This window comes from Danio rerio, chromosome 5, assembly GCF_052040795.2.
Source record: "Danio rerio strain M-AB ecotype USA chromosome 5, GRCz13ab, whole genome shotgun sequence".
NCBI lineage: Eukaryota > Metazoa > Chordata > Actinopteri > Cypriniformes > Danionidae > Danio > Danio rerio.
The window spans coordinates 13,560,014-13,586,524 of record NC_141025.1 but is presented as its reverse complement, the minus strand read 5'-3'; the positions used below and the strand labels follow the sequence as shown (position 1 = coordinate 13,586,524).

The following is a 26,511-nucleotide window of genomic DNA, read 5'->3' as shown; positions in this document are numbered from 1 at the left end:
TTAACTTAATTATTTTAATTATAATAACCACATTTTATTAACAGTAACATTTTATTGACAGTGAATGAGTCAATAGGTGTCATTTTACCATTGTTGCCATGACAGCACAGCAGCGTTATTGCAAGAAGAAGGAACAATTATACTACATAGAAATGTCCTGTCAGCGCATTATTTGATCGGATTTTGCAATTCCAGTGAGGATGAGTGCATCAAGCATAGATAACTATACGTGTACATGATCGAAATAACCACAGAGCAAAATATTTGAGAAAAAAAAAAGATTATTTTGATTTATGACTGTGGTTTGTGCACAAGCTAGCCGACAGTGTGCTCTGCTGACATGAATGCACTTTTACTAGTGCAGTGGGCAGTTCAGCGCAGCATAGCCTTTTTGCAGCAAATATTTTTATCAGCTTTTGTTTTGTTTTTTTTGGCCCAAAAATCAAAAGTATACTATGTAGAAATGTCCTGTCAGCGTGTTATTTGAGCAGACGATTTTCCAGTGATCATGTGTGCTTCATGCATGGATAAGTATATCTGCTCTGACAGGACATTTTTGTAAGTATAACCACGGAGCAAAATATTTAATAAAAAAATTTCTTATTTTCAACTTTGACTGTGGTTCGTGTGCAGGCAAGTTGACAGTGCTGCTGAACAATCTTCCCTCCATTAAACAGTGTGCTCTGCTAAAATGAATGCATAGCATAGCGCTGTGCTTTCTGCATCCAGTGTGAAAGCCAGTCTGCCAGTCACTATGGCTGAAGGGAGAGTGAAACCAGCGCAGTGAACATTGCTGGGGACTGCCGCACAGCATAGCCTTTTTTCGGCTATTATGGATATATATATATTTTTTTACAATTATACTAAACAGAATTGTCCTGTCAGCGCATTATTTGAACAGACTTTGCTTTTCGGGTGAACATGTGTGCATTATGCATAGATAAGTATACGTGTACATGATTGAAATAGCCACAGAGCAAAATATTTATAAAAAATATACCATTTTCAACTTTTGACTGCGGTTTGTGCTCAAGCTGATTAAAAGTGTGCTCCATTAAAATGAATGCGTTTTATAGGGTATCGCTTTCTGTGTCCGGTGTGAAAGCCACTTCACATTGCCCAGTCATTATAGCTTAAGCTGAAACTAGTGCACTGAACATTGGTGGGTAGTGTGGCACAGCATAGTCTTTTCTGGAAAATAATTTCACCTAAATTTTTTTTGTTTGTTTGTTTTCTTTTCAGTCCCAAAACCAAAAGTTTTAACAATTATACTACATAGAAATGTCCTTTTAGCAGATTATTTGAGCAGACTCTGCATCTTGCATAGGACAGGGCTTTATATCCACAGAGCAAAATATTTCGACCGAAATCTATTATTTTAGACCTTTGCCTGCAGTTTGTGCACAAGCAAGTCGACAGTGTGCTCAGCTGAAATGAATGCATTTCATAGCGTATGGCTTTCTGCATCCAGGGCAAGAACATTGCTGTGCAGAGCAAAACCATTTTTAGGCTAATATTTTTACCTGTTTTTTTTCTGCCCAAAAATCTAAAGTTTAATAAGTATACTACAAAGAAATGTGCTGTCAGCGAGTTATTTGAGCAGACTTTGTTTTCTGGTGAGCATGTGTGCTTCATGCATAGAAAAGTATAGTAAATTAATACACCTGAATCTTTCAGCTAGTAATTTTCAGTGGATGAAAATTCGGTGCATCTTTAGTTTCAATGGCTGTATTTTTGAACTAAGTACTGCTTGACTTAAAACTGTGTTCTATGTGTGCTACACTCATAGCTACACTGTAGGCAATAGACCTTTTAGCCTGCAAAAATTGACTATTGTGAGAGCACCTCAATATAGTGACTTTCTTTAACCCCGGTCGTCACATTGACTTCAGAGAGTGGCACACCGCGATCTGTACTCACTGTAGAAAGATCTTCTTCATCATGTTAAGCAGCGTGCGGTGCAGGGCCGGGTCATATAGTAGAGAACTGGGTGAGCGCAACCACCGATAAAAATGCATCACCTGGTTATCAGCATAGACGTTATGATACTGTGTGATCTCTCGAACCCAACCAACAACCATACTCTTCAGAATCCTGCACGAGAACAAAAAAAGAGTGAGATCTCTTGAACAGAATGAGATTGTTTACTGGCTTATGCAAACCTCATCACATACCTGAATGTGTTGGAGCAGAGTGCAGTCTCATCATAGCTGGCCACCGCATTCGCCCCCTGATTCCCTGACATCATCTCCTCCAGCGATGCATGTTGAATGACATCAAAGCTGACCCCAATGCTGGCTCCGCCCTCCATGTCGTTTACATGCTGAGACTGCAGAATGGTGTTTACCGCCAAACTCTGAATGTCCAGCTCCACACAAACTGGAAAACAAAGTCAAAGCACTTCATGAATTTTCAGAAGTAATATATTAAGGGGATAGTTCACCCCAAAATGAAAATTCTGTCATTCATCTACTCCCCCTTTACTTGTTTCAAACCTTTATGAGATTCTTTCTTCTGTTAAACACAAAAGAAGATATTTAGAAAAATGTTGAAAACCTGTAACCACTGACATCCATAGTATTTGTTTCCTACTATGGAAACTTGATGGTTACAGTTTTTTAAGCTTTCTTCAAATTATCTTCTTTTGTGTTCAACAGAGGAAAGAAATTAATTTCATTTTTAGGTGAACTATCAATTGAATCTGATATATACACACACATCTATTTGTGTATTATGTATGTGGGGACATCGCATTGTTTTTATACTGTACAACATGCTTTTTTTTTTTTTTTTTTTTTAAATTGGCCTACCCCAACCCTTACAGGAAACTTTATAAGTCTTTTTAAAAATGGAGACATGGTAAATGTCATTGTATGTCACCTTTTCTTTCTTTCTTATACCCATGTATACCAATGTTATTATACTAATTTGTGTCCTGATGCGTCACAAAAACACACTCCCACCTGTCCTATTGAGAGAATCCACTTACACAATGCAATCTAGTTTCAAATGTATATTAATTCATTTTCTTGTCGGCTTAGTCCCTTTATTAATCCGGGGTCACCACAGCGGAATGAACCGCCAACTTATCCAGCAAGTTTTTACGCAGCGGATGCCCTTCTAGCCGCAAACTATCTCTGGGAAACATCCACACACACACACACACACACACACACACACACACACACACACTCATACACTACAGACAATTAAGCCTACCGATTCACCTGTACCGCATGTCTTTGGACTGTGAGGGTAACCGGAGCTTCAAATGTATATTTATGTATAAAACACAAATACAAGAAATCATAATTTGCCACAATCTTAAGCCTACTGAACTGAATAGATTTTAATAATGCTTTTTTAAGAGTTTAAATAAAAGCAGAAATACATTACTTTAACAAAAGTAGATATTTAGGTTATACTGCCATCTTCTGCTACAAACACAATATGCCAGTGTGGAAATAGAAATGTATATCTAGTATATATCTAGTATATCTAGTTCTAAATTAACTATGTATATATATTAGAGCTGCACAATTAATCGTTAAAAGATCGCAATCTCGATTCTAGGTTAGTGAACAGAACCTGCATATGTTGCGAGTAACAGGTAATACAGTTGTTAATAATATTCTGTTTGGGTCACAGAGTGATGGTTTGTGAGCCGCGTGCGAAGTATGAACAAGCACTTAGCAGTCAAAATAAACCCGAAAGTGTGCACTTCATTTAAATGATCATATCGCATTTTAAAGTTATGATTACGACAAGCATTTGATACGTTTTTTTCTTTCATAGCGAACCCACAGTTGTGCATGAAAATAAATGTTTACAATGTCAGTATAACTACTCTAGCCTATATATTGTTGGATATAATCTGATAAGGGCAATTGTCTGATTTTACCAGTGAATAAAATTGTCTAATATGACAGATTGCAAGCATATATCTCAAAGATAATAATTCAACATCAGAATTATTATAAGTAGAATAGAATTATTTAGTTCAGTCAATAAATATCGATACCGATGTTACTGCCCAGCCCTAATTGGCAGATCCTAAAATAATGTAAAGGCTAGGAGCAGGCTCCCAACAACTGTTCCTTTGTCTCCATGGGAGTCTGGGCAATACTGTCTGACTGGATTAACACTTATGAATTTTACTCTCTTGTTGATTAGATCTACATAGGTAAAACTTTTTTCAACTATCTGTCTTATTTGCATGCCTTGTTTAGACTTTTCACCACCTTAACTCTGCCCTCCCAAAATATAATGTACAGAAAAACTCTGTCTAATCAGACTCTTGTTGACTTCATTGAAGATGATGTTTAACTGCAGAACAACCCACACATTCTCAATTAAGAAGTCTGCTTGAAAAGAGTCTCCTAGTTTAGGATGTTCTAAAACTGCATTATTAAACTCTTCTTTGACCTGTGGAGTAGCAGCCCTGGCTATTAATTTCCATGGAACCTCTCTCATCACTCTCCATCACCAGCCTGCTGTCGTCAGCCTCTTTTCCCCCGAGGTCCGGCCGTGCCGTGGGTGAGAGCCACAACAGGTGGTTGTGCTTTCTCAGATGACGTGCAAGAAATAGATCCGATCCAAATATAGAAATGTCCTGAGGCAGGTTTCCTACAGGCAGGTGATAATACCTGTAGAGAGAGAAACAAAAAACAACATTACAGGACATGAGTCGGAAGACAGCATGCTTTTTAATTTTTGGAGGGTTTTAATGGGTTATTGTGTGAAATGTTTTATTTTATCAATAGCTTGATTTATACAAAGTTTGAGTTAAACTTTTTTTTAGTGTAATGACTGCTGAAAATTCAGCTGACAGCACAAGAATTTATTTATTTTTTTAAATATAAACACTTAATTTTTAAAATATATTCAAACAGAATATACCTTTAGTCATTTAGCTGATGCTTTTGTCCAACTTACAACTGAGAAGCCATTCAGTGACTCAACAAGAAGTGGCAATACACACAAGTAGTGCTAATTACACAAAGGAACTGTTAAGGTTGATTTATACTTCTGCGTCAAGCACACAAGTATGGTCCAGCGCAGCCTTTGTATGGTCTCATAGCCCTCACAGTGGCTGACACCAACACTGACACAATCACATCTCAAAAAAATGTAACTACACGTCACAACGACGAGTAACGCAAGCTCTGTGATTGGTTGGCTAGGTAGCGTTGATGAGAACTGCAGGTGAGCAGCCAGCCCATTGGAGGGAGTGTTTACAAGTGTGGAGAAAGAAAACTGGGAAAGAGCTCCAGTTAAAAACTTTTGTTTTGTATTTAGCTTATGATTAAAGTTGTTGCATATCCGCCTGTTTCTGCCTCTGAGTAAGAGAGTTTTAGTTACCTGTACATTAAGGTAGCATTCAGAAAAAACAAAACACCCGTGAAGAAGCTCGACACAGAAGAACTTAAAAACCCACTGCCAGCTAGTGTTTCAGAAGTGTCATTGCAGAGCAACACAAACAGCACACTGAAGTATAAATGCACTACTACGTGCAAGGGATGCGCTGTGTCATGGCAATCACTCGACGCAGAAGCATAAACCAGGCTTTATGGGCCGTTCTCCCAGAGTGGTTCGGAACGGGGCAGTTTGGTACGCTTTTATGGCCATTTCCACTGTTAAAAGCTACCAAAAAGCAAACCATACTGTACCACTTTTTGTGTACCCTTTTGTAAGGGTAGCCAACACAACAAAAGGGTATCAAAAGGCGGAGCAGGAGGTTCAGCTGAATGCTATTGGTTTACAGATACGTCACTCGCATGAGCACAAGCAGAAGAATGAAAACAAAGATAGCAACATTTTTAAATACACAGCCGAGACATTACACCATAAAAATATATACAGTTGAAGTCAGAATTATTAGCCCCCTTTTGATTTTTTTTTCTTCTTTTTTATCTTTTTAAAATATTTCCTAAATTATGTTTAACAGAGCAAGGACATTTTCACAGTATGTCTGATAATATTTTTCTTCAGGAAAAAGTTTGTTATTTCGGCTAGAATAAAAACAGTTATTAATTTTTTAAAAAACATTTTAGGGACAAAATTATTAGCCCCTTTAAGCTATTTTTTTTTAGATAGTCTACAGAACAAACCATTGTTTTACAATTACTTGCCTAATTACCCTAACCTGCGTAGTTCATCTAATTAAGCCTTTAAATGTCACTTTAAGCAGCATAGAAGTGTCTTGAAAAATGTAAAGTAAATTATTATTTACTTTCATCAAGGCAAAGATACAATAAATCAGTTATTAGAAATAAGATTTTAAAACTATTATGCTTAGAAATGTGTTGAAACAATCTTCCCTCCATTAAACAGAAATTGGGGTAAAAAATGAGGTAAATGGGGCAAGAATGAGGTCAACTGAAACTTTCTGTCGTACACCACACCCACCATTGGTACCCTTTTGGTAGTGGAAACGCAAGCCTGATAAAAATGACACGTACTGACCTGTACCGTTACATACTGTATCACTAAGTGGAAATGGGCCATTAGTGCCCAGAGGATTAAGTGCCACAGTAGGGAAGGGGAGTGTTATAGAGAGAATAGTGTTTCTACAGGTGGTTTGTCAAGCCCACTCACCTGTGTAAAGCACAATTTATAAATGCACACTGTTGTATTTATTTATTTTTAAATATGAAGTGATTGTAAGAAAGTGTCTGGTGCAAATGTGCAAAACTGTGGGAAAATGTGCAAACCAGTGTTGGTAAAAATGGTAAAGTACTTGCTAAAATAAAAGTACTTGTTGGTAAAGTACTTGCTAAAATAAATAAGGAGAAATGTAAAAACGTAATGCAATTAATAAAAATGCTAAATGTTACAAAATTTCTGAATTTACAATCAAATAAATGCAGTGCCTAAAGGGCTTCAAAAACATTTAGATTAAATCTTAACTAGGCTCAATGGTAATGATCTACAAATTTAAAATGTATCATTCAGATCTAAAAAAACCCCAAATAAAAATAACAATAGATTTTTACCCAAGTCAATTAAATGTAATATATATAAAAACTATATGACAAAAACATGTGATGTACCTGGCCATATCAAAAGCCTGGGAGAGGCAGCTGTCCAGGTTCAGGTAGTGTTTAATCATGCGTCGAGCTCCGTGCCTTTGCCAGTCCAGTACATTATAGCTGATCTCATCTATAACGTGAACTGGCACCACCGGGAACTCCTCCAGTACAGTCATACCGGCCGCCAGACGCCGCAGCTCCCAATTGGACTGAACAGCAATCAGGGTTGGACCCCGGCGCTCCTCCTGCACACATACAAAAACACAACTGTTGATTCTCTATTTGACTGATGTTGAGTTGGTGTTTTAACCCATGTGTGCTCTTGGGGATGTTTTCATCCACTCTGAGGTGATTTTGAATCTTAATTTGGCCACAACTTCTCTGTGATTCAGCAAATGGAGACAAATCTTATTTTGACACATATTGCCTACCCTTTCGTTATGTTGGGAGCTGTTTTTGGGTAGTCAATTAGAACAATACACAAGGGTTAAATAACATGTCAGCCTTTACCTTGTAGTTGAGGAGGATGCGCTGCAGTGCACGGTAGATGGCTTTAATGTCATTTTCAGCACGCACTTCAAACAGATGTTTCTCGGGTGGCAGAAGCTCCTCTGTGGTTTTCTCCAGCAGTGCTGTGCGCTCGGCTCCATACAGTGAGTTCAGGTTGGGCATCTGATTACTGCGGACCTACATTTGATGTCAATTTTAGTAGTATAAAATGTCAAATAGGTCTAGTGTATCATATGACAAAAGGTCAAATGTGTTTCAATGTGAAGCATTGTGATCTTTTACAGACAAAGAGCTTATGATGATGATACACAACTCCATGTCTGCTTTTGAGTTTAGGTCCCAAAAGCACTGATTTCACCAAACTTAAACATGAGAAATGCCTATAGCACTTTCAGATCTTTAACATTTGAGAATTAAGAAATTAGGAAACCATATTTAACTTAAACCAACTATAATTTATTTTTTTAATATTTTAGTTGCACTGAAATATTGCAATGGTAATATTTATTTTGATTAAAATGTTTATTGAAATATTTGTTCAGTCATATTTATATTTAAATACAACATGCTTGGTCAAATTGTCTAGCACTTAAACAGGATTTTATCTTTCTTTTTTAAGAGCTACTCTTCTGCATGAAAAAAGGTCTTATTTTTTGGTTTTAGAGGATTACCAACGGGCTGATATGCATGCAAGGTCAAAAAACACTTTGATTAATTTTTTACCTAATTAACCTCAACGGCTCCTACATGATTTGTTCAGAGAACAATTTGTTCCCAAACCTCTTGGTCTGATGACCCAGCCTGTCGCGATTGGTCGTCTGCGTTCAGTGTGAGACAGAGAGAAATGCCCATCAACAGTTTTGCAGTAGCCAGAGTGCAGAGTTTGTGTGTGAGCCCAATGCAGCAGTGCATTAAAGAAATGCAGTTTAACAGCAGCATTTTGCTCTATTCTTAAACATAAGTAAAAACAGTGACACACATTCAGTATTACCCCAGTAGTAAAATGTGAACTATTTTTGTAAAAATAAACTTCAACCACTGACTCTTCACATGCTTGGGTAGGGAAAGTAACACTAACTTTCCCTCACACTTTAGAGCACAGCGTCTTCGCCACATGATTCAACCGGGATCTGCTACAATGTTTGTCTTCTTCTTCTTTTTGCTACAGTGTTTGTGGGCAGGGGGTTGTTGTTGGGTTTGCGAGTGCAACAAATGGGCGATGTCACGCAAACACGACTAAAGGTTTGGATTTATTTAAACCACTTTGAGTCGACTATTTTATAGAGGAATCAATAGTTTTAAACATGATCCACTTTCAGATTTAAACCTTAGCTAGATACTTCACTTCACTTAGAGCTGTTACACATTGCATGGAAGGTCATTTTTTAAAAGCCATTATAAGGGCTCTTTAAAATAAATTTAAAATCACAACTTTTTTTTTTTAATCAAATAGATCACAATGATTTTTTTTCTCTTAATCAGGCAGCCATCTTTTATTGTCTACTAACCAAAACCTAACTGATATGCTAATTTATTGGACATTTCTATTAAAGAAATTTCTTTAATCTACAACTAGGCTGCATGGTAAACTATATTGTTTGGAGGAAATGTGATTATTATTACAAATTTTGTCCGTTATTACAAATTTGTGCAAGAAACCACAAGACCATGCGCTATGGGCACAGCCAACGGGGTTTTAGGTACTTGCTTTACAACCTTTTGTTTTTGGCTGACTGCCTTAATAATCCGTTTAAGAAATTATACCACTTTATCTCCATAGGCCATAACACCACAACCTGACAATAAAGATCTAGCAGCAGCAAAAGCAACTGACTGAAGCATGACATGTGGCTTGTGTTGTGTGCATCTGGAACAAAAATCTGCACTTAAACATGATGCAAAGACAGCTTGAGGAAACAGCCAACAAATCATGTTATGAAAAAAATTGCGAGCTGAAAATCTCGGGTACGTTTTTGTAAATCTATAGTTTTGAGTATGACCTGATTTAAATTAAAATGTGGACCTTACCGTGTCCAGAACAAAGATGCTGGCTTTGCGTTGCGATGGTATGAAGAGGCCAAAGAGAGCCTTATGACCCTGACTGTGATGGTACAGGTAGATGTGCCTTACACTGCCTGTAACACAAATCATCACTGCATTATTTACTCACTCTTTACTTGTTTCTTTCTTCTGTTGAACACAAAAAAGATGTCGTGAAACTTCACATGGAAACCACTGACTTCAATGGTATGTGTTTTTCCTACTATAGATGTCGATCATTACAGCTTTTCGGCTTTTTCAAAATATCAAAATTGTGTTCAACAGAAGAAAGAAACGTTTTAGAACCACTTGAGGAAGAATTAAATAAATTGTTTCTGTGAATCTTCCCTTTAACTCAAACATCTTGAAGCACATCAGCCACTAAACAGACTCATTACAGATGTGCAAAACTAAATAACTAAGCTACAAACACTGAAAGTGATTGGGTCACCTGGCTCAAGGTAGCTAAACTGGGCCAAGGATCTCATCTCTAGGTGCTCCAGGTCAAAGGTATCCGCCTCTCTGCCAGCCAGGTCTCTGACCACATGTTTATTGACCATACACATGCAGCCCAGCTGGACCAAAGCCCGGAACAGCAGAGGAACCTACGGGTCACAAGAGAGGACATTAGAAAGACAAATATTTCAATTACAAGGTGTCAATGCACCATACACTGTTCAAGATTATAATAGTTTTGGATATTTCATTAGTTTTAGTTTATATTTCGTTATGACTTTTTGTTTTAAATTAAGTTAGAGTTAATTAGTTTTTCGAGGTAGATTTACTAGTTTTTGAATTTTGAATTTCAAAATTTGTATTTGTAAATTTTTGTATTTTGAATTTGCTTAGTTTTAGTTTAGTTTTTATTAGTTTCAGAGTTAGTTTTACTTATTTGTTTTTTTGTAAATTAAGATATTTGTTAGATGCAAGATTTAAAATCATCAACCAAAGGTTTTTGACACAAGAACACTATCATCTATCACTACCATCTACCCATTCGCAATTTTCAAATATAACAGCCCATAAGAAAATCCCCCACTGTTAGCCAACCTGCCTAATTAACCTAACTTAGTTAATAAAAAAAATGATATTTCACTGAAAGCTAAATACTAGTATCTTGCAAAATAACTAGAAACATATTATATACCGTGATAATTGTGAAAACAAAATAAATTATTAGTAATTAAAAACTATTATGTTTCAAAGGGGCTTAAAAAACAAATTCCCTACCTTATTTAGCACTTGGGAAATATTTTTAAAAAAAATTGGATTTCACAGGAGGACTAATAATTCAGATTCAACTGTATATCTATAATATTCCTGCCTATTAAAGGGCAAAATCTTACCTGTGTCTCATAGACGCCCTCAATATCAGGAGCCGAGAGGTCAGCATTGATTTCATTGATGTGTTCCTGGTACATGTCCTCAGGAACAGTATACTGGTACAGGAAACACGCCACACCAGAGCGAGGAAGGATCCGGTTCACCTGGTGAATAAAGAGATAAAATTAAGATTAATCCTGAATCAAGAGTGCAATATTCATAAACATAATCATGTTGAATCACTGCAACACTCATTAAAATAGATATGCATTTACCTGGAATCAAAGACTATTAAAAAAAAAAAAAAAAAAAATATATATATATATATATATATATATATATATATATATATATATATATATATATATATCAAATTTAAAAATATAGTAGAATGTATTTCTTTGGAATTATACAATTTTACATGATTATGGCAAAGTTACATGATTATGGTTATTGTAATTATAAATATGAACATTTATAGCATTAAAATGAATGATAAATAATATTATTCTAATACACATGAATAGCACTAAATTAACTTGCACGCAAGAAAGAAGATGATGGATGCACATCACAGAGATTATGCAAAGAATGAGCGGTTTAACTTTTTGACAGCATACCTTTTTGCAGGTAGCAGCCTCTTCTTGTTTAGGCACTCTCTGGTTGACATAAAACACTCTAGGGATATTGAGTTTCATGCAGTGGAGGTCACTGCCAATGACGGCCCACAGCTTATAAAGGCCTGGGTGACTGGTCTCTGCAATCTGGAAGAGAGGATAAACACACAGACAATGCAATTTAATAATATCAAAAGAATATTGCATATTGCCAATCAAAAGTTTAGAAAATCAGCAACATTTATATATAAAAAATGTGCTTTTATTCAGAAAGGATGCACTGAATTGCTTAAAGTTGATAATACAAGACATTTATAATGTTACAACAGGCTTCTATGTGAAATTAAGTAGTTACTTTGAATGATTTATTCCAAAAACAATAGTTTGAAAATAACAGCACTAAATCAGCACATCAAAAATGATTTTTGAAGGATCACGTGAATCTGAAATTAGAGCAATGACACTGAAAATCCAGAAAGGTGCCATAGTAATGAATTACACTTTAAATTAAAAACTGTTATTTAAATTTTATTTTTTCTTTTAAAACGTTTTTCATTCACTTTGGAAATTTTTTTTTTAAATGATAATAAATGATCAAGCAAATTACGTTTGCATTAAAGCTTTAAGTAACATTCAGTTACATTCTTTTAGCCAGTTACATTCAGAATAGATTTTAAAGTATTATTACTAGTCTATAAATCACTAAATGGCCTAGGACCTAAATACATCACAGATATGCTCACTGAATACAAATTTTAACAGATCACTCAGATCTTTAGGATCATATAAACTAGAAGTTCCAAGAGTTCAGTCAAAGCAGGGTGAATCAGCTTTCAGCTACTACGCCCCTCGCTGCTGGAATCAGCTTCCAGAAATGATCAGATGTGCTCCAACACTAGGCACATTCAAATCAAGACTGAAAACACATCTGTTTAGCTGTGCCTTTACTGAATGAGCACTGTGCTGCGTCCGACAGATCGCACTATCATGTTTTTCTCTTCTTCTTCATTCTTTTATATCACATTTTACCTGTTTTTATGTTTTTTATGCATTTTTATTATTTGTTTTTATTTTTATTTTACTTGTTTCTTTTATTCTCGTTTATGTAAAGCACTTTGAATTGCCACAGTGTATGAAATGTGCTATATAAATAAACTTGCCTTGCCTTGCCTTTAAATATCAAGACTAATGTACCTGTACAATCTGCCAAGGCATGTCTAGAATACTGCGAGCGGTCCTCCGCAGGAAGCTGCCAAGCCCTGTTGTGGGTCCGCCACGAATAACACCGCCTCCAGTCGGCTGAGATTCCCCATCAATCAAACGCCGCCGCTTCCGACGTTCCTTTCTCTGCCGAAGCTGCAGCTCCCATTTTTTCTTATGGTAGCGCAACCAGACTAATATTTCCTCCTATGCAGACACACACACAAATACAGACACATTTCTTAGTTTTTGGCATGTAATAAAAAATACACAATCTCATGTTGTGTCAATTAGGTTTACAATCTGCCTCCAAAACTTTTATCTAAAAAAATCTGTTCAATTTAGATCAGGGGTCTCAAACTCAATTTACCTGGGGGCCGCAGGAGGCAAAGTCTGGGTGATGCTGGGCCGCATAAGGGATTTCACAAAAAAAAAGTCCTCAAATGTCATTATTAACAGTTTTAATTATTTCTTCTGAACATGAAGTGTCCTGAACATTAATAGAACATTGAGTGAAGATTATGAACAGTTCTTCTGAACATGGCATCTTTTGCCTACTCCTTGCTGCCAGAGACTTGACAGCGCTTCTTCTCACAAATCTGAACCACATTTGACTTTAGAGCGGAAGCAGTTGAGACCCTCAGTATGGCTTGGGGGAACTCACTCAAAACTTCCATTCCCTCACCCACTGCAGAGTGGATGCGCGCGTACTGATCAGCTGTGTTGTCGCGCGCGTACTGATCAGCTGTGTTGTCGCGCGCGTACTGATCAGCTGTGTTGTCGCGCGCGTACTGATCAGCTGTGTTGTCGCGCGCGTACTGATCAGCTGTGTTGTCGCGCGCGTACTGATCAGCTGTGTTGCCCTATGTGTGCACGTGCCTGCCCTCACCTAAAAAAAAGGCGTATATATGTATAAATAAAACACCCCCACCCCACTCCAGTCACATCAGTCTGTACCAGTCTGTATCTACCTATAATATATATAAGATGCAGGCTGTAGCTAGGTAGGTGGCAGGCTGCAGATAGGTAGCTAAGTGGCAGGCAGGGGCGGGAACAGCTTACCTTGGTTCTGGCCGGCGCAAGTTCCCTCCTAACACTTCCCGCCCGTCACAGCGTCTAACAAAGGGGCGGGGTGCGTGGTGACGTCACCGGCATCCCCGCCCCTTTGTTTACACGGCGGGCATGGAATGCCAGTGACCGCTGTGTACGGATAGAATCAGCGGAGCGGGGAGCGCTCTCTCTCCCCGCTCCGCTGATTCTGTCAGTGTACAGTGGTCGGCACGGGCCACAAAATATTGCACTGAGGGCCGCAAACGGTCCGCGGGCCGCGAGTTTGAGACCCCTGATTTAGATTTTTTCACAGTTCACAGCCACTGTTCAATCAAAAGCCAAACTCCATATTGCTGTTGGATTGTCTCACAAGCACTTTTATTTTTGCAGAAGTACTTTTTATCTCTCAGGATATCCTGCAGCAGAAGCCAGAGCATGACAAAATCATCTTTACTTCTTGAAGACTCTGTTGAATTTTATTTTATTTTTTGCAAAAGAATACACATCAGACTCTGTGTGCAAGGTTTCTATCCAAATATTTAGTAAAACAAATTCAAAGAAAACAATTTCATACAGTATGAAAAGACCTTTATAAAAGGTTTAAACTTCCAAAAGGTATTAGAAACAATGCGCAACATATGTTTCTCTTGATTTATTCTGTTTATTCCAATTCTAATTAATATTTTTCCCCAAGATATTGATTTGGGTGTACTAATTTTTGGACTGCGATCTTTAGTTTTTTGTTAGATTAGTTCCAGTTTTACTTTGGTACTGACTAATCTAATTTACATGCACAAATATATTATAGCAAAGCATCCTATGGAAAATGTTATATTAAAATAGAGATCTGTAAGGAATGCACTACTTTATGCTGAGCCCTGTATATATAATAATGCCGTCTGTATTACCCGGGTGGCACCCATGGCCGGTGGTGGGCCCAGTATTTCTCTCCAAGACTGTGTGAGTTCTTGCTCTTGAGTCTCAGTCTGACTGTCCTCTCCTTGAGAGATCCTCTTCCTCTTTGTGCTGATGAGGATAGCAGGTTGCACGGGGCGCTGAGGAGCAGCCAAATCCTCCATATCTGGAGTCTCGCCTGCTGCTAGAGTTTGTTGGGCCACCTGAGAGAGACAGGAGAAAAGGTGTGCATACAAAAGCAGAGTTGTAGGAATGGTGAGTGCGACTGTAGACGTACCTGTCTCTTTCCCTCACTGGTGAAGAGCTCGCTAATCTTCTTCTGCTTGTAGATGTCATTCTTTTCCAGAAGTTTCTTGTGCAGCCAGTCTGGATGGCGTACTCTGGGCACTGGGTTTTTAACCTGAACAAAAAAAACAGTAGTAGACTTCAAATACAGCATATTCTTTTCTCTATACACTAAGGGCCTTATCATACACCCGCAAAATGTAGCGCAAGGCGTGACACAATTGTTATTTGCCAATTTCAGCTTGGCGCAAGAGTCGTTTTGACAATTTGCGGCAAGCTGTATAAAAAGCAAATGCATTTGCGCTCATATGTGCGCCCATAGGCATTCTGGTCTAAAAAAGCAGGCGTGTTTTTGCGCATTGCTATTTTGAGAAACTGTAATAGTCTTTTCTTTAGACCAGAACAAACCCGGTCTAAATTCTGGCGCAGAGTGCGCCTCACTTACACGCTGTTTAATACATATATAGGATATAAATATAAAGAATTAAATATTACAAAACATTATTTTCTAGCCAACATGAATTTAAAAACCATTGCCTTGAATCGTTCATCTCGGGAGGCTTTTTCAGTTCATTCAATTAGCTTTTGTAAAATGTTATTATTATTAGCAGTATTATTTATTATATCCATATTTATATTTGTTTTATTAAAAACAAGCTTAGATTTGTCCACTTGTCAGGTTTTAGACCATATGGGGCACAGCAGGTGTATTTGAAATAACTCAGTATTTTGACCACACTTTGTTATTATTGTTCATTTATTCCTTTGATAGAAATTAGAACTGAATTTAGAAATAGTTTTGAAACAAATCTTTGCGCTTAACAAACGAAATTAATTATTTATTAATTTAGGCTAATTGATGTCTGTGCGTAAAGGTTTCCCTATTTACGAGAGTAAGAGCGAAAGTGAACTTACTTTACGCCATGTAAATAGCAAATGCGCTTACGGCGCGACGCAAGGCTCTTAAAGGGAATGGGAGATGAGATTCTGATTGGTTTATTCTCAAAACACACCTGTAACTCATTAAGAAAATAACTCAACCCTTTTAGACCATGTGCCACGGCGCAAAGCGGATTTTCCCGTCCTTATATTAGAAAATATGGATTCTGACACGCCCTGAAAGCGTCTGCGCTTTCCATTTTGCGCATGGACCGTCAAAATAGAGCCCTAAAGATTTCAGCAGTCACAACCAATTGGAACACTGTACAGTGATGGGAAAAACAGCATTATAATTAACATCTGTTTAGCTGTGCTTTTACTGAATGAGAACTGTGCTATGTCCAATAGATCGCACTATTATATCTTTTTTTCTTCTTTTAAAACCTGTTTTAACACATTTTAATCTGTGTTTAATTATTTTTATTCTCTGTAGTTTTTATTTCTTATACTTATTTTATGTTTTGTTATTCTCTATATAAAGTGGAACAAATTCAAAGTGGACAGGGCAACATAGAGAAACCAAATTAACAACAAAATGTACACTTATATTTCTGCATCTGGCAAGCACTTTTTTTTTTCTATACACAGTACCTAAGATCAGTATTCATGTATTCCCTGGGAACAAATACAAGAACATAAAGGGGTTGAAATGATAGTGGAGATTTTTTTTACTTGTTGTAGAGCCGCGGGGATTGTGATGATTTTCTGAATAGCACTGCCCAAACGCTCAATGTAGTAACTCCAGTCCAGAATCTAACATGGGGGAACAAACCATATATGAAAAACTGTAAAAACGGCAAAGTAATATTTCTTAAATTTTACCTATTGTACTCACAGATCTTATGTCAAGGTCATGGAGACTGGGCATCTTCAGCCATTTCCGTAGAAAATGCTTTTTAACACTCTCTTCAGCCTGAAAAATGGCTAGCGGGATTGCCCTGTGTAGGAAAAATTAAAGAAAATAAACAACAATGTATTATTACTAGTGGTGGGCTTTATCAGCTTTAACGTGCTGCGTTGACGCGAGACTCTTATCGGGTGGTAAAAAATATATATATTTCATCGTTAATCTATTCTCACAGTTAGGTTGGGAGCTGGGTCTATACTACGCAACATATGATGACTTTCACCTTGATATTTTAGCACGGATGTAAATCTGGCCGAATTGCACTGTAGGTACAAATCTGTCTTCAAATCTGTGTGTACTCCTACTGTGAAATTACCACATTAAACATGACATGCTAACATGGATGCAGCTACGAAGCCTCCGAGTTTGCTTTAGGGAAAATTTATTTTTTAAGAAGCCTCTAAATGGAAATCTCGACAAAACAAAGGTTGTTTGCACCTTCTGCAATGAGGAATGGTTTACTGTAGGTGTTCTTCCAGTCTCAAGTACCACCTAAACGCCAACCATCCCCTAGCTAATGCAGAAGATGCCGGGCTGAGCACCGATGTAGTGCAGAGGATGAGGTGTTGTTAAACTACTATGTTTAAGTTCAAAATTATGTGGATTTTAGTTCAGTTGCATTTACATCGATTAAACTCTGATGTGATATGATGGGGTGACCTGTGCCTCAACCCCCACAAACTGATAGGTGTGAACTAAATGACCCTTTTACAATCTCAATGGGTATTAGCAAAACAACAGCTGAAACATCTGATAAGAGGGTCCTGCTGAGCCTCGTAAACACAGAATGGTTTGTTTGATGCTAGTATAAAGTACTGTCGCACAGACAGTACTTTGAGTAAAGTTACTTGAAGACCGATGGGTTAACATCACTGCTGAGGAACTGCACTATGCATAGTCTTCAATAAAGTCTTCTTCCTGTAAGAACTTTGGTCAGCTTACTTATTTTATGTATTAGAGTAATATAATACAGTGGCGAGCCACCCAAGAATGGTTAAGCCAAATACAGCAAAATCTAACAGAGTGCAACCAAGGCAAGCCCTTCAGCACAGCTTTATCAGCCAAGCTAACTAATCTCCTCGCTCAGTGGATTGCCACTAGCTGACGGCCCATCGGCGTGGTTGAAGAAGATTGGCTCGAGCTTGTTCTCCAGGCGGCCACAGGTGATCCATCTTACAAACTTCCTGCAATGCAAACAACCATGAGGAGAATACATGACCAGCATGCCGTAGAGAAAACCGCAAAAAACGAGAAGATGGTAGAGGTGAGGGGTGTGGCACTGACTGGGGACCATTAAACATCTTTCAACAACGACAACTACCTCGGCGTTAAGGGGGTCACAAACCATAAGCGCTGCTCGGCTTTAGAATTCTAAACATAGGTTTTTATCAGGGTACACACGCTGGAGCCGCATGTTAGCAGCTTTCTGCAGCGCCCAGCCACGACTCAGGACAATGTTCAGTTTTCTGCTGTGTCACAGAGCGCTATCTGAATAGTTTCATATTAAATAACATGGGAATGTGCATGTGTGTGTTGTGTGCTACTTCCAACTGTCATGTGCGAATCGTATCACATCCTTTGTGTGACCTGCTTTACTGTAAACCTTATCGATGCCAACTGAGAACTTCACTCCTTCGCTTTAGGTAGGCTACATTATGTAATTTTAAATGACATCATTTAATTTAATAACTTTGCTTATTATTTACCACGACACCACGAATTACCACCACATTATGTTTGCTTTTTGATGATTGCTAGTTGTTTACTACTAGTCATAAACGTACTCTGATTAACTTTGTCTGTTCGTTAGGTGTGAAGAAAACAGAATTCATTCATTTTCTTGTCGGCTTAGTCCCTTTATTAATCCGGGGTCGCCACAGCGGAATGAACCGCCAACTTATCCAGCACGTTTTTACGGAGTGGATGCCCTTCCAGCTGCAACCCATCTCTGGGAAAACATTCACACACACATTCACATACACACTCATTCACTACGGACAATTAAGCCTTCCCAATTCACCTGTACCGCATGTCTTTGGACTGTGGGGGAAACCCAGAGGAAACCCACACGAAGGCAGGGAGAACATGCAAACTCCACAAAGAAACGCCAACTGAGCCGAGGTTCGAACCAGCGACCTTCTTGCTGTGAGGCGACAGCACTACCTACTGCGCCACTGCTGTTTTTTGTTTTTCTTTCCATTCCCCATGTGCTCACCTCTCAGTGACAGGCGAGCCCTCTGGTTTGCGGGAGATGACATATCGACAGCTGAGGCCGGCGTCCTTCACCATCTGATCGCCAAGAAACTCAGCAAGACGTTTGGCGGTGCTAATGGAGGTGGATTTCTGTTCACCATAATCTTCCAGTTTACGAGACATCGAACGGTTTTCCGAAATCAGCTCAAACAACTCTGCATCTGGCATGTTAGCAGCCTTAAAAACAAAATAAACAATTATTTTAACCAAGTACCATTTGCATTTATTATAATTAAATACATCAGTGATCATTCCCATACTGTTCCATTTAAAGCTACGTAAGATTTAGTAACATTTGTCGACACCTTGCTGTAGAGCACATCAAGCCAGTAGTCAGCCACTTTAGCCACAGAGGCGTAAACCTCTTCCAGAGTTGTGCCTTTCAAGAACGCCTCGAACACAGACGACTGGAAGATCTTAATGAGCTGAAGTTCTCCTCTCCTTTTCACTTCAAACCCCTTCAGCTCTGCCAGAGAGCCATCCTCATTGAACACAGCATATCTGAGGATAAAGAAGATAAGAACACAAGACAAAACAGTATCACCATAGATACAAAACAATGACAAAATGTTTCATGAGAACTTTAAATTTAAATGCACCAAAATACCAAAAATATAATACATTTTAAGATGGAAGCAAAGAAATAAACTATTTTTAAAAGAAACTAAGTTTTTAATCGAATGATATTATATTCCCACCCCTACTGTACCCCCTACTTGGGATGGAGTAAAAATTCTGCGCATTATTAAATAAAAACTAAACTACTGTAGGCATGACAATAAAACCTATAATCAATCCATGCAATGATCTATTTAAGTAGCATGTTTTCAACAGTTTTGCATTTTTGAGACGGTTTACAAATAGATTTACTGATTCAGATTAGAAATGGGATTTGCTTTTACTTAAAATTTGCTTTTTTACAGCAGTCGAGTGTTTGAAATCACTCCTTTTTGTGACCAGACTCGGTTTAATATCACAGAATGAGAAAGAAATCATGCAATTTTTTAAAGTATTTAAAACAGTGATATAGGCTAAATCCATTTACATTGCAATTATATATATATATATATATATATATATATATATATATATATATATATATATATATATATATATATATTTCACGCTTATAAAATACCCCAAATGACTGTAAGAACACAAATAATGCAGATATTATTCTAGATATCAATATATTATACGTGAAGAAGTGATAGCAGATGTCTTTTCTTCAGTAATCTACATATGGAGCTAGTGATGTGTAGATCAATACTGAAATATTGATACCTCTGATACCAGATCTTTATGCTCTAAGATCGATTCTCAAATAAAAACATTGATACATTTGATACTTCAGTAATTTGAGGAAATTAATATTATTAACTGGAACACAGTGGAAAGAAACTAAACCGTCAAGATCTCGCTTAAATAATATGCGCTTGGTGGGAACTACTCTTTTTCTTCCACCTGGGGAAATGCATATCAATGGTCACAACAATGGCAGAGCAAGAGAGCAAACGTAGCATCACATGGGGCTATTTGTGCTCTACAAACAACCAAGAATGTTTTGCCATTTTATGATTTTACACAAATATTTTCTTTTTTTGTTTGAACGTACTTGTATATGATTGCATCTCCATATGATTGTTTTTTTTTTTCCTGTTGTTTTCTTAGCTCGGCTATATTATAAATGAGGTCACTACCTCAATATACCTCAAAATAAAAAAAACAAATACTGTTTTGAAGCTATGATTTAAAATACACTACTTTTTTTACATTTATTAGACACATAAGATATATCAGCATACAGTATTGGTATCGAAGGCATCGGCGATACCAGTCTGATTTTTTTGCTTTATTAACAAGAACCAGCATGTGCAGTTTCATTATACAACACTTCACATTCCTTAACCAGAAGGATTAAATAAGAAAAGAAGGAATTCAATTAAAATAATAATAATAACAATAATAAAGAAAGAGAGGATACATAATTATCAAATTACATACAAATCTATTACACATATTTGTTCAATTTTAGTCATTAGCAAAACACGCAGACACGCTCCATAGTGATAAATAGATGCCGTTTCCCAAACATAATCTGTACACGCCAGTGAACACTCTGGCCTTCGGGTGTGTGTTTGAACAGACATCCATAATATTAATAATAATAATAATAATAATAATAACAATAATAATTTCTTAAACAAGGCAATCTTAGTGGGTTTTCTTTTAAAGTTTAGTTTGTGTGCAAGGGCGCCCTCTAGCGAAATAAGAAATATTACAACGTGTGATCACAACAGTATCTCAGAAGTCTCTTACTCTGCTCCTGGACACCCACAGCCCTACAAAGGTCATTTTTAATGTGCTTTAGCACATCTGCTTATGTATTTTTTTATAATCCTTGATAATACTTTGATCCTATGATAATACTTTTCTTTAAAGATAGAGGCTGTTTTTGTCTCTCAGTGTATACTCATGAATTATATCATCATTATCCTTCTTGCAACAAATACCAGAAAACATTGTGATGTATTAATTAAGTCCATCCCTGCTGTGTCTTATCCAAATATGCTATCAAGAAGTGCTAATTAAACGTAATTTCAGTCGACTTTATTCAAAATCTATTCTTGGTATAATATTTTGAGCTGCTAAAATTTCAGTATATCACTACATTTGTTTTTAGGGTTAAGATTTCATCCTAAACGAGTTGCAATGAGAAATCTTCTAAAGAAAAAAAATCTAGTTCTTAAGAGATTTTAAAACATTTTAGTAATGATCTGAAGGTTTGCTCACCTTTTCTTTAGTTTCTTTCCCTCTTCTTTGGAGGCAGGCAGGATCATAGCCAAGTACGGGCCATCAACTTCAAAGAAGATACTGTTCTCTGCTCTGGTCTCATAGGTAAGAGATGCGGCGTCCACCAACTCTTGATACTGATGATTTGTGAAGCCCTCCTACAGTGACAAAAGGATAAAAAAATATATATATTTTGGGGTTATCATTTGTAAATCATCTCTTCCGTTTCAATATACAATCAACCTGCTTATTGATCATTTTCAGTCACAAAAAATGGGCCACAACAGCAGCTACACTGTGATCTCTATAGAAATTCAGCACAATTTAATTACATTTCCATCTCTTTCAAGCTCGAATATTTGGATTACATATCAACATAATGAAACAGATCACATGATCACAAACTGTGAATTGTGGGCACTTGCGATTTATATACTGCACCCGCAGGCATTTAAAACAGTCATGTCCCTGTCAGAGCTACAATTCAGTAATGCTTACATCTATCTTGTGTATATTCCTCAGCAATTTAGTCATTGGTGATGCCGTTAAAGTGCGTAAATATCTGCGTTTATATTTCATGTCAGTTTCTTTTGATTAGACTAATTCTTTATAGCTATTCTTTCAATTCTGATATTTATACTTCGACTTTGCATTTTGATTAATACTTAAATTTAGGGATGCACGATACATCGGTGACCATATCGTTATCGGCCGATAAATGCTATTTTTAAAACTATCGTTATCGAGCTGATGTCTAAATTAGGCTGATATCTTTAAGCTGATAAATTACGTAATTGTACAGAACTGCCTGCCTCGTGCATATGTGGGCGAAACATGTTCAAACTTGTCCAGTGCACTATAATGGAGCCCTACTTAAATTGTTTATTCCTTCAAAGTCCGTCCTTCCTTCATGTGGTATTGCTGTGCGTTAATAACTCAGTAAGTTACCATGTTCCTTATCATTGTAGATATGTTTGATAGAGTGCCATTTTGTATTTTGGTTTAAATCACCTCAGGACAAAAATATAACATGTGTAAACATAACAGCAGCGCTGCACATGTGCTGAACAACTTTTTAGGTTGTTTGTAATCTAATATGGTTATTTGTTATTATCAACGCGTTGCTTGCCATGTGTTGTTGATGTAAGATTGTATTCAGTTTAATCGGAATAATCATAGATTATAAGGAGCGCGCGTGAGAGCGGTCACCGTGCACAAACACACACTGATCTGACAGGCTTTACCGCAGCACGGGGGAGAGGTGCGTCCTCAACACGCCGCCACAGTCTGTCTTTATATTATGCTCTGTGTTTGTCACAAAGTCATCTGCGCCCACAGTTGAGTGAAACTCACAGAGATTTATCATAAACTTTTGATCAATCATTTTCCTGCAATTGACAGCAAGAACGAACGTAGAAGCATTGTCTGATTGACAAGCAGCAGCTACATTTGTTTAAAATAATCTAAAACACCAAATAGGACAAATCTATACCGCATTTTCTTAAGTAAAACTTACTATCTGTATCTAGATTTTTGCTTGTACGGTGGCTCTGAACTGTCAAAACAGCTCTAAAAAAGGCTCTTTTATTTTCATTTTATTTAAAATATATCTAACTTGCTTGTTGATTAAATCCTATTTTGTTATTTAACCTATAATTTTTATGCAACAGTCAAGTTGCATGTAAATTTGCTATGAAGAAAAAAAATGTATTTTTGCATGCTGATTTATGTGAATTTAGGTCTATAATCACCTTGCAATTTTGAAATCATAGCTTTTTTGCTTTGAGTATAGACTATTCAGTTCATAAGAGCAGTTTAATCTTTTATCAAGTTTGCTGTATAAAAATATAACATTTTGAAATATTTATAATTATCGGCCTATATATATTAATATATATATATATATATATATATATATATATATATATATATATATATATATATATATATATATATATATATATATATATATATATATATATATATATATATATATATATATATATATATATATATATATATATATATATCGGCCTCCAATCTGAAGAGTTATCGGTTATCGATTTCGGCTAAAAAATCTGTATCGGTGCATCCCTACTTTAATTGCACTTAATCTGCAAATTAAAATAGAAACTGTATAAAAAGCAAACGCTGATGTTACGATTTGGCAGAGATATATACATTTCTCCTTTCTGGGTGTTCTTTGTTGGAGATCATTTCTGTAAAAGCGCAGTACATAGTGGTTACTAAAACTATATCTTATCGCATGATAATTATACGGCTTTTGGCTCAGCCCGTGACTTGGCCGGCAGTGGGGGATACTAATGTTTTGCCTGCCAGGGTGTCGTTCCTCTAATAGTGTGACATCACATCAAAATTATCATTACTGGTCAAATAAGAAGCAAGATAAATTACCTTGACCATAATATTGAGCATGGCTCCAGGATAACTAATGGTCACTTTTGGCTTCTTCTCATTGGTGGATTTGATGACAAAATTCTCAGGAAAGGTATTGGGAAGAACACACCATATACCATCAGTGTCCAACTCCAGAGGCCTCCTGAAAATCAAGAATAAGTGATAAGTGAAGTGAAAGAAGCCAAAAATAAAACCAGATAAATTAAATAAGTAATTAATTTCACTATACAAACACTAAACAAATCTACTGTAAAAAAAAAAAAAAACAAGCAACAAGTGGAACTTAAACTATACAACGGTCACCTTACTGTTGCCTAATTATAGTGAAATCATCCACTTTTCTCTGACAATAAATACATTCAATAACTGTGACAGATACAAGATGAGATACTAGTGCTATGTACTTTAAATAAAATATGCGAAATCATGTAATATGAAAGTGTTGGGTTTAAATACTGACATTAAGGCCATTATCAGGTAACAACTTACCAATCAGAATCAAGCAATTCAGAGTTATGTGTTAAATAAAATGAGTTAAATAGTATCTAAACTGTTTAATTGGCTTCATTTATGGGTTTGGTGTAAGAGACTGACCCAATCTGCTCGATGAGTTCTCTGGCCTGTGTGATGATGTTGGCACCGGTGTAACAAACAATCCCAGCCATCTCCATTGAGTACCAACGTGCTCTGAGAATTATAATATGAGCAATGTGGTAAATTGCATAAAAACATTTAGAAAACAAACAGTAATGTCATGATAAGACCTCATCAGGTATATCTGATAGCTCAATACCCTTTTCTCATGACGTATCCGTAAAAGGAGTTGAGGATGCACTTGTGGGCCAGCTGAAGAGACTCATAAAGAATCTCCATGTTCTTGCAGCGCTTCACCTCCGCTGCGTCCCCATTATCCTGTGCTGTAGACAGCTTTTTCTTCCACACCTGGACACATTCATGAATAAATGTGACCCTGAACCACAGAACTTAAGCTGCACATTTATATTTTCGTAATAGCCAAAAATAGATTGTATTGGTCGAAATTATTGATTTTTATTGCCAAAAATCATATTAAGTATAGAATATTAAGTGTAGATCTTTTTCCATGAATCAAATATTTTGTACATTTCCAGCTGTAAATACATCAACAATAGTTTTTTTTGTTTATTAACATGCATTGCTTTGATCTCTTAGCTTTAAAGACAATTTTATAATGCTGCATTCACACCAGGAGTGGACTAAGTGTCAAGCGTGAGCGATTTACATGTTAAGTCAATGCAAAGACGCGAATAGACATCCTGCGGCGTTATACACGCGAATGAGGTGGCACAAATGACGTGATTCACATGAATGAAGTGGCGCGATTTGAGTGAATTGCTTAAATTGGAAAATCTAAACTTTAGCAGGCATTCGCGCCGCATTAACCAATCAAGAGCTTTCTCTTGTAGGGGTGTGATTATGACATTGTGCCTGTTGTTGGTGTCAGAAATCCTCTTGCCAACACTGGACCACAGTTCACCAAACTGGGCTCGGCTTAGTCGGAAGCACCGCTGTTTCTAGGGGAGTTGATGAACTCACAGAGCTAGTGCACCTCTGAAAGGATCTAGTGGACTCAGACGAGGCCCCGAACAAATCAACACTGTTTTTCAGCATTCCTAAATCACATAAACACAGCTATTCTCTCAATAAAATCCATGTTAGCCACACAGAAGCCCTGCCCATGACGTGAATACGCATCTTTTGTGAAGTGAATTTGATGCATGAATGAAGCAAACTTGACGGGCGGATAAAGCGAGTAAACTTAAAAGGCTCACGCGTCTATCCAAGTTCTGGTGTGAACACTGCTCAAGTATATAGATTTTTTTCTCAAGATTCCAAATTTTCAAAGAGGCGGTTCCTGTTCAAATATAGTCATATCCTAACAAATCATAACCCAATAGAAATCATTTTTATTTATTATGAATTTCTATTTCACTTATTACAAACAGGGTGCAAATTACAGAGGGTTTGGGGGTGACTGATCCCCCATAAAGAACATCAAAACAAGATGTGTGTTATATCTCTATATATTTCAAATGACCTTTATATCAAATGATAATAATCATAATTAAAATAATAAATATTATAAAAATACATTTGACCACCCACTAAACCGGTTCATACACTGCAAAAAATGCGTTTCTTGCTTAGATTTTTTGTCTTGTTTCTAGTCTAAATATCTAAAATTTCTTAT

The 26,511-nt window shown here is 36.8% G+C and overlaps 1 protein-coding gene across 1 annotated transcript in view; it reads right to left on the bottom strand.

The window, feature by feature from the left end:
• pole (polymerase (DNA directed), epsilon) overlaps positions 1 to 26,511 on the bottom strand; it is a 63,381-nt gene that overhangs the window by 16,860 nt on the left and 20,010 nt on the right. The window contains 20 exon segments of the mRNA NM_001128523.2: positions 1,921 to 2,094; positions 2,175 to 2,379; positions 4,426 to 4,646; positions 7,053 to 7,276; positions 7,542 to 7,718; positions 9,570 to 9,676; positions 10,033 to 10,186; positions 10,928 to 11,068; positions 11,525 to 11,668; positions 12,716 to 12,928; positions 14,680 to 14,889; positions 14,964 to 15,086; positions 16,583 to 16,663; positions 16,746 to 16,848; positions 19,033 to 19,247; positions 19,376 to 19,571; positions 21,864 to 22,021; positions 24,279 to 24,423; positions 24,876 to 24,968; positions 25,075 to 25,223. Of these exon segments, the coding sequence (NP_001121995.2) occupies positions 1,921 to 2,094; positions 2,175 to 2,379; positions 4,426 to 4,646; positions 7,053 to 7,276; positions 7,542 to 7,718; positions 9,570 to 9,676; positions 10,033 to 10,186; positions 10,928 to 11,068; positions 11,525 to 11,668; positions 12,716 to 12,928; positions 14,680 to 14,889; positions 14,964 to 15,086; positions 16,583 to 16,663; positions 16,746 to 16,848; positions 19,033 to 19,247; positions 19,376 to 19,571; positions 21,864 to 22,021; positions 24,279 to 24,423; positions 24,876 to 24,968; positions 25,075 to 25,223 (3,233 nt within the window).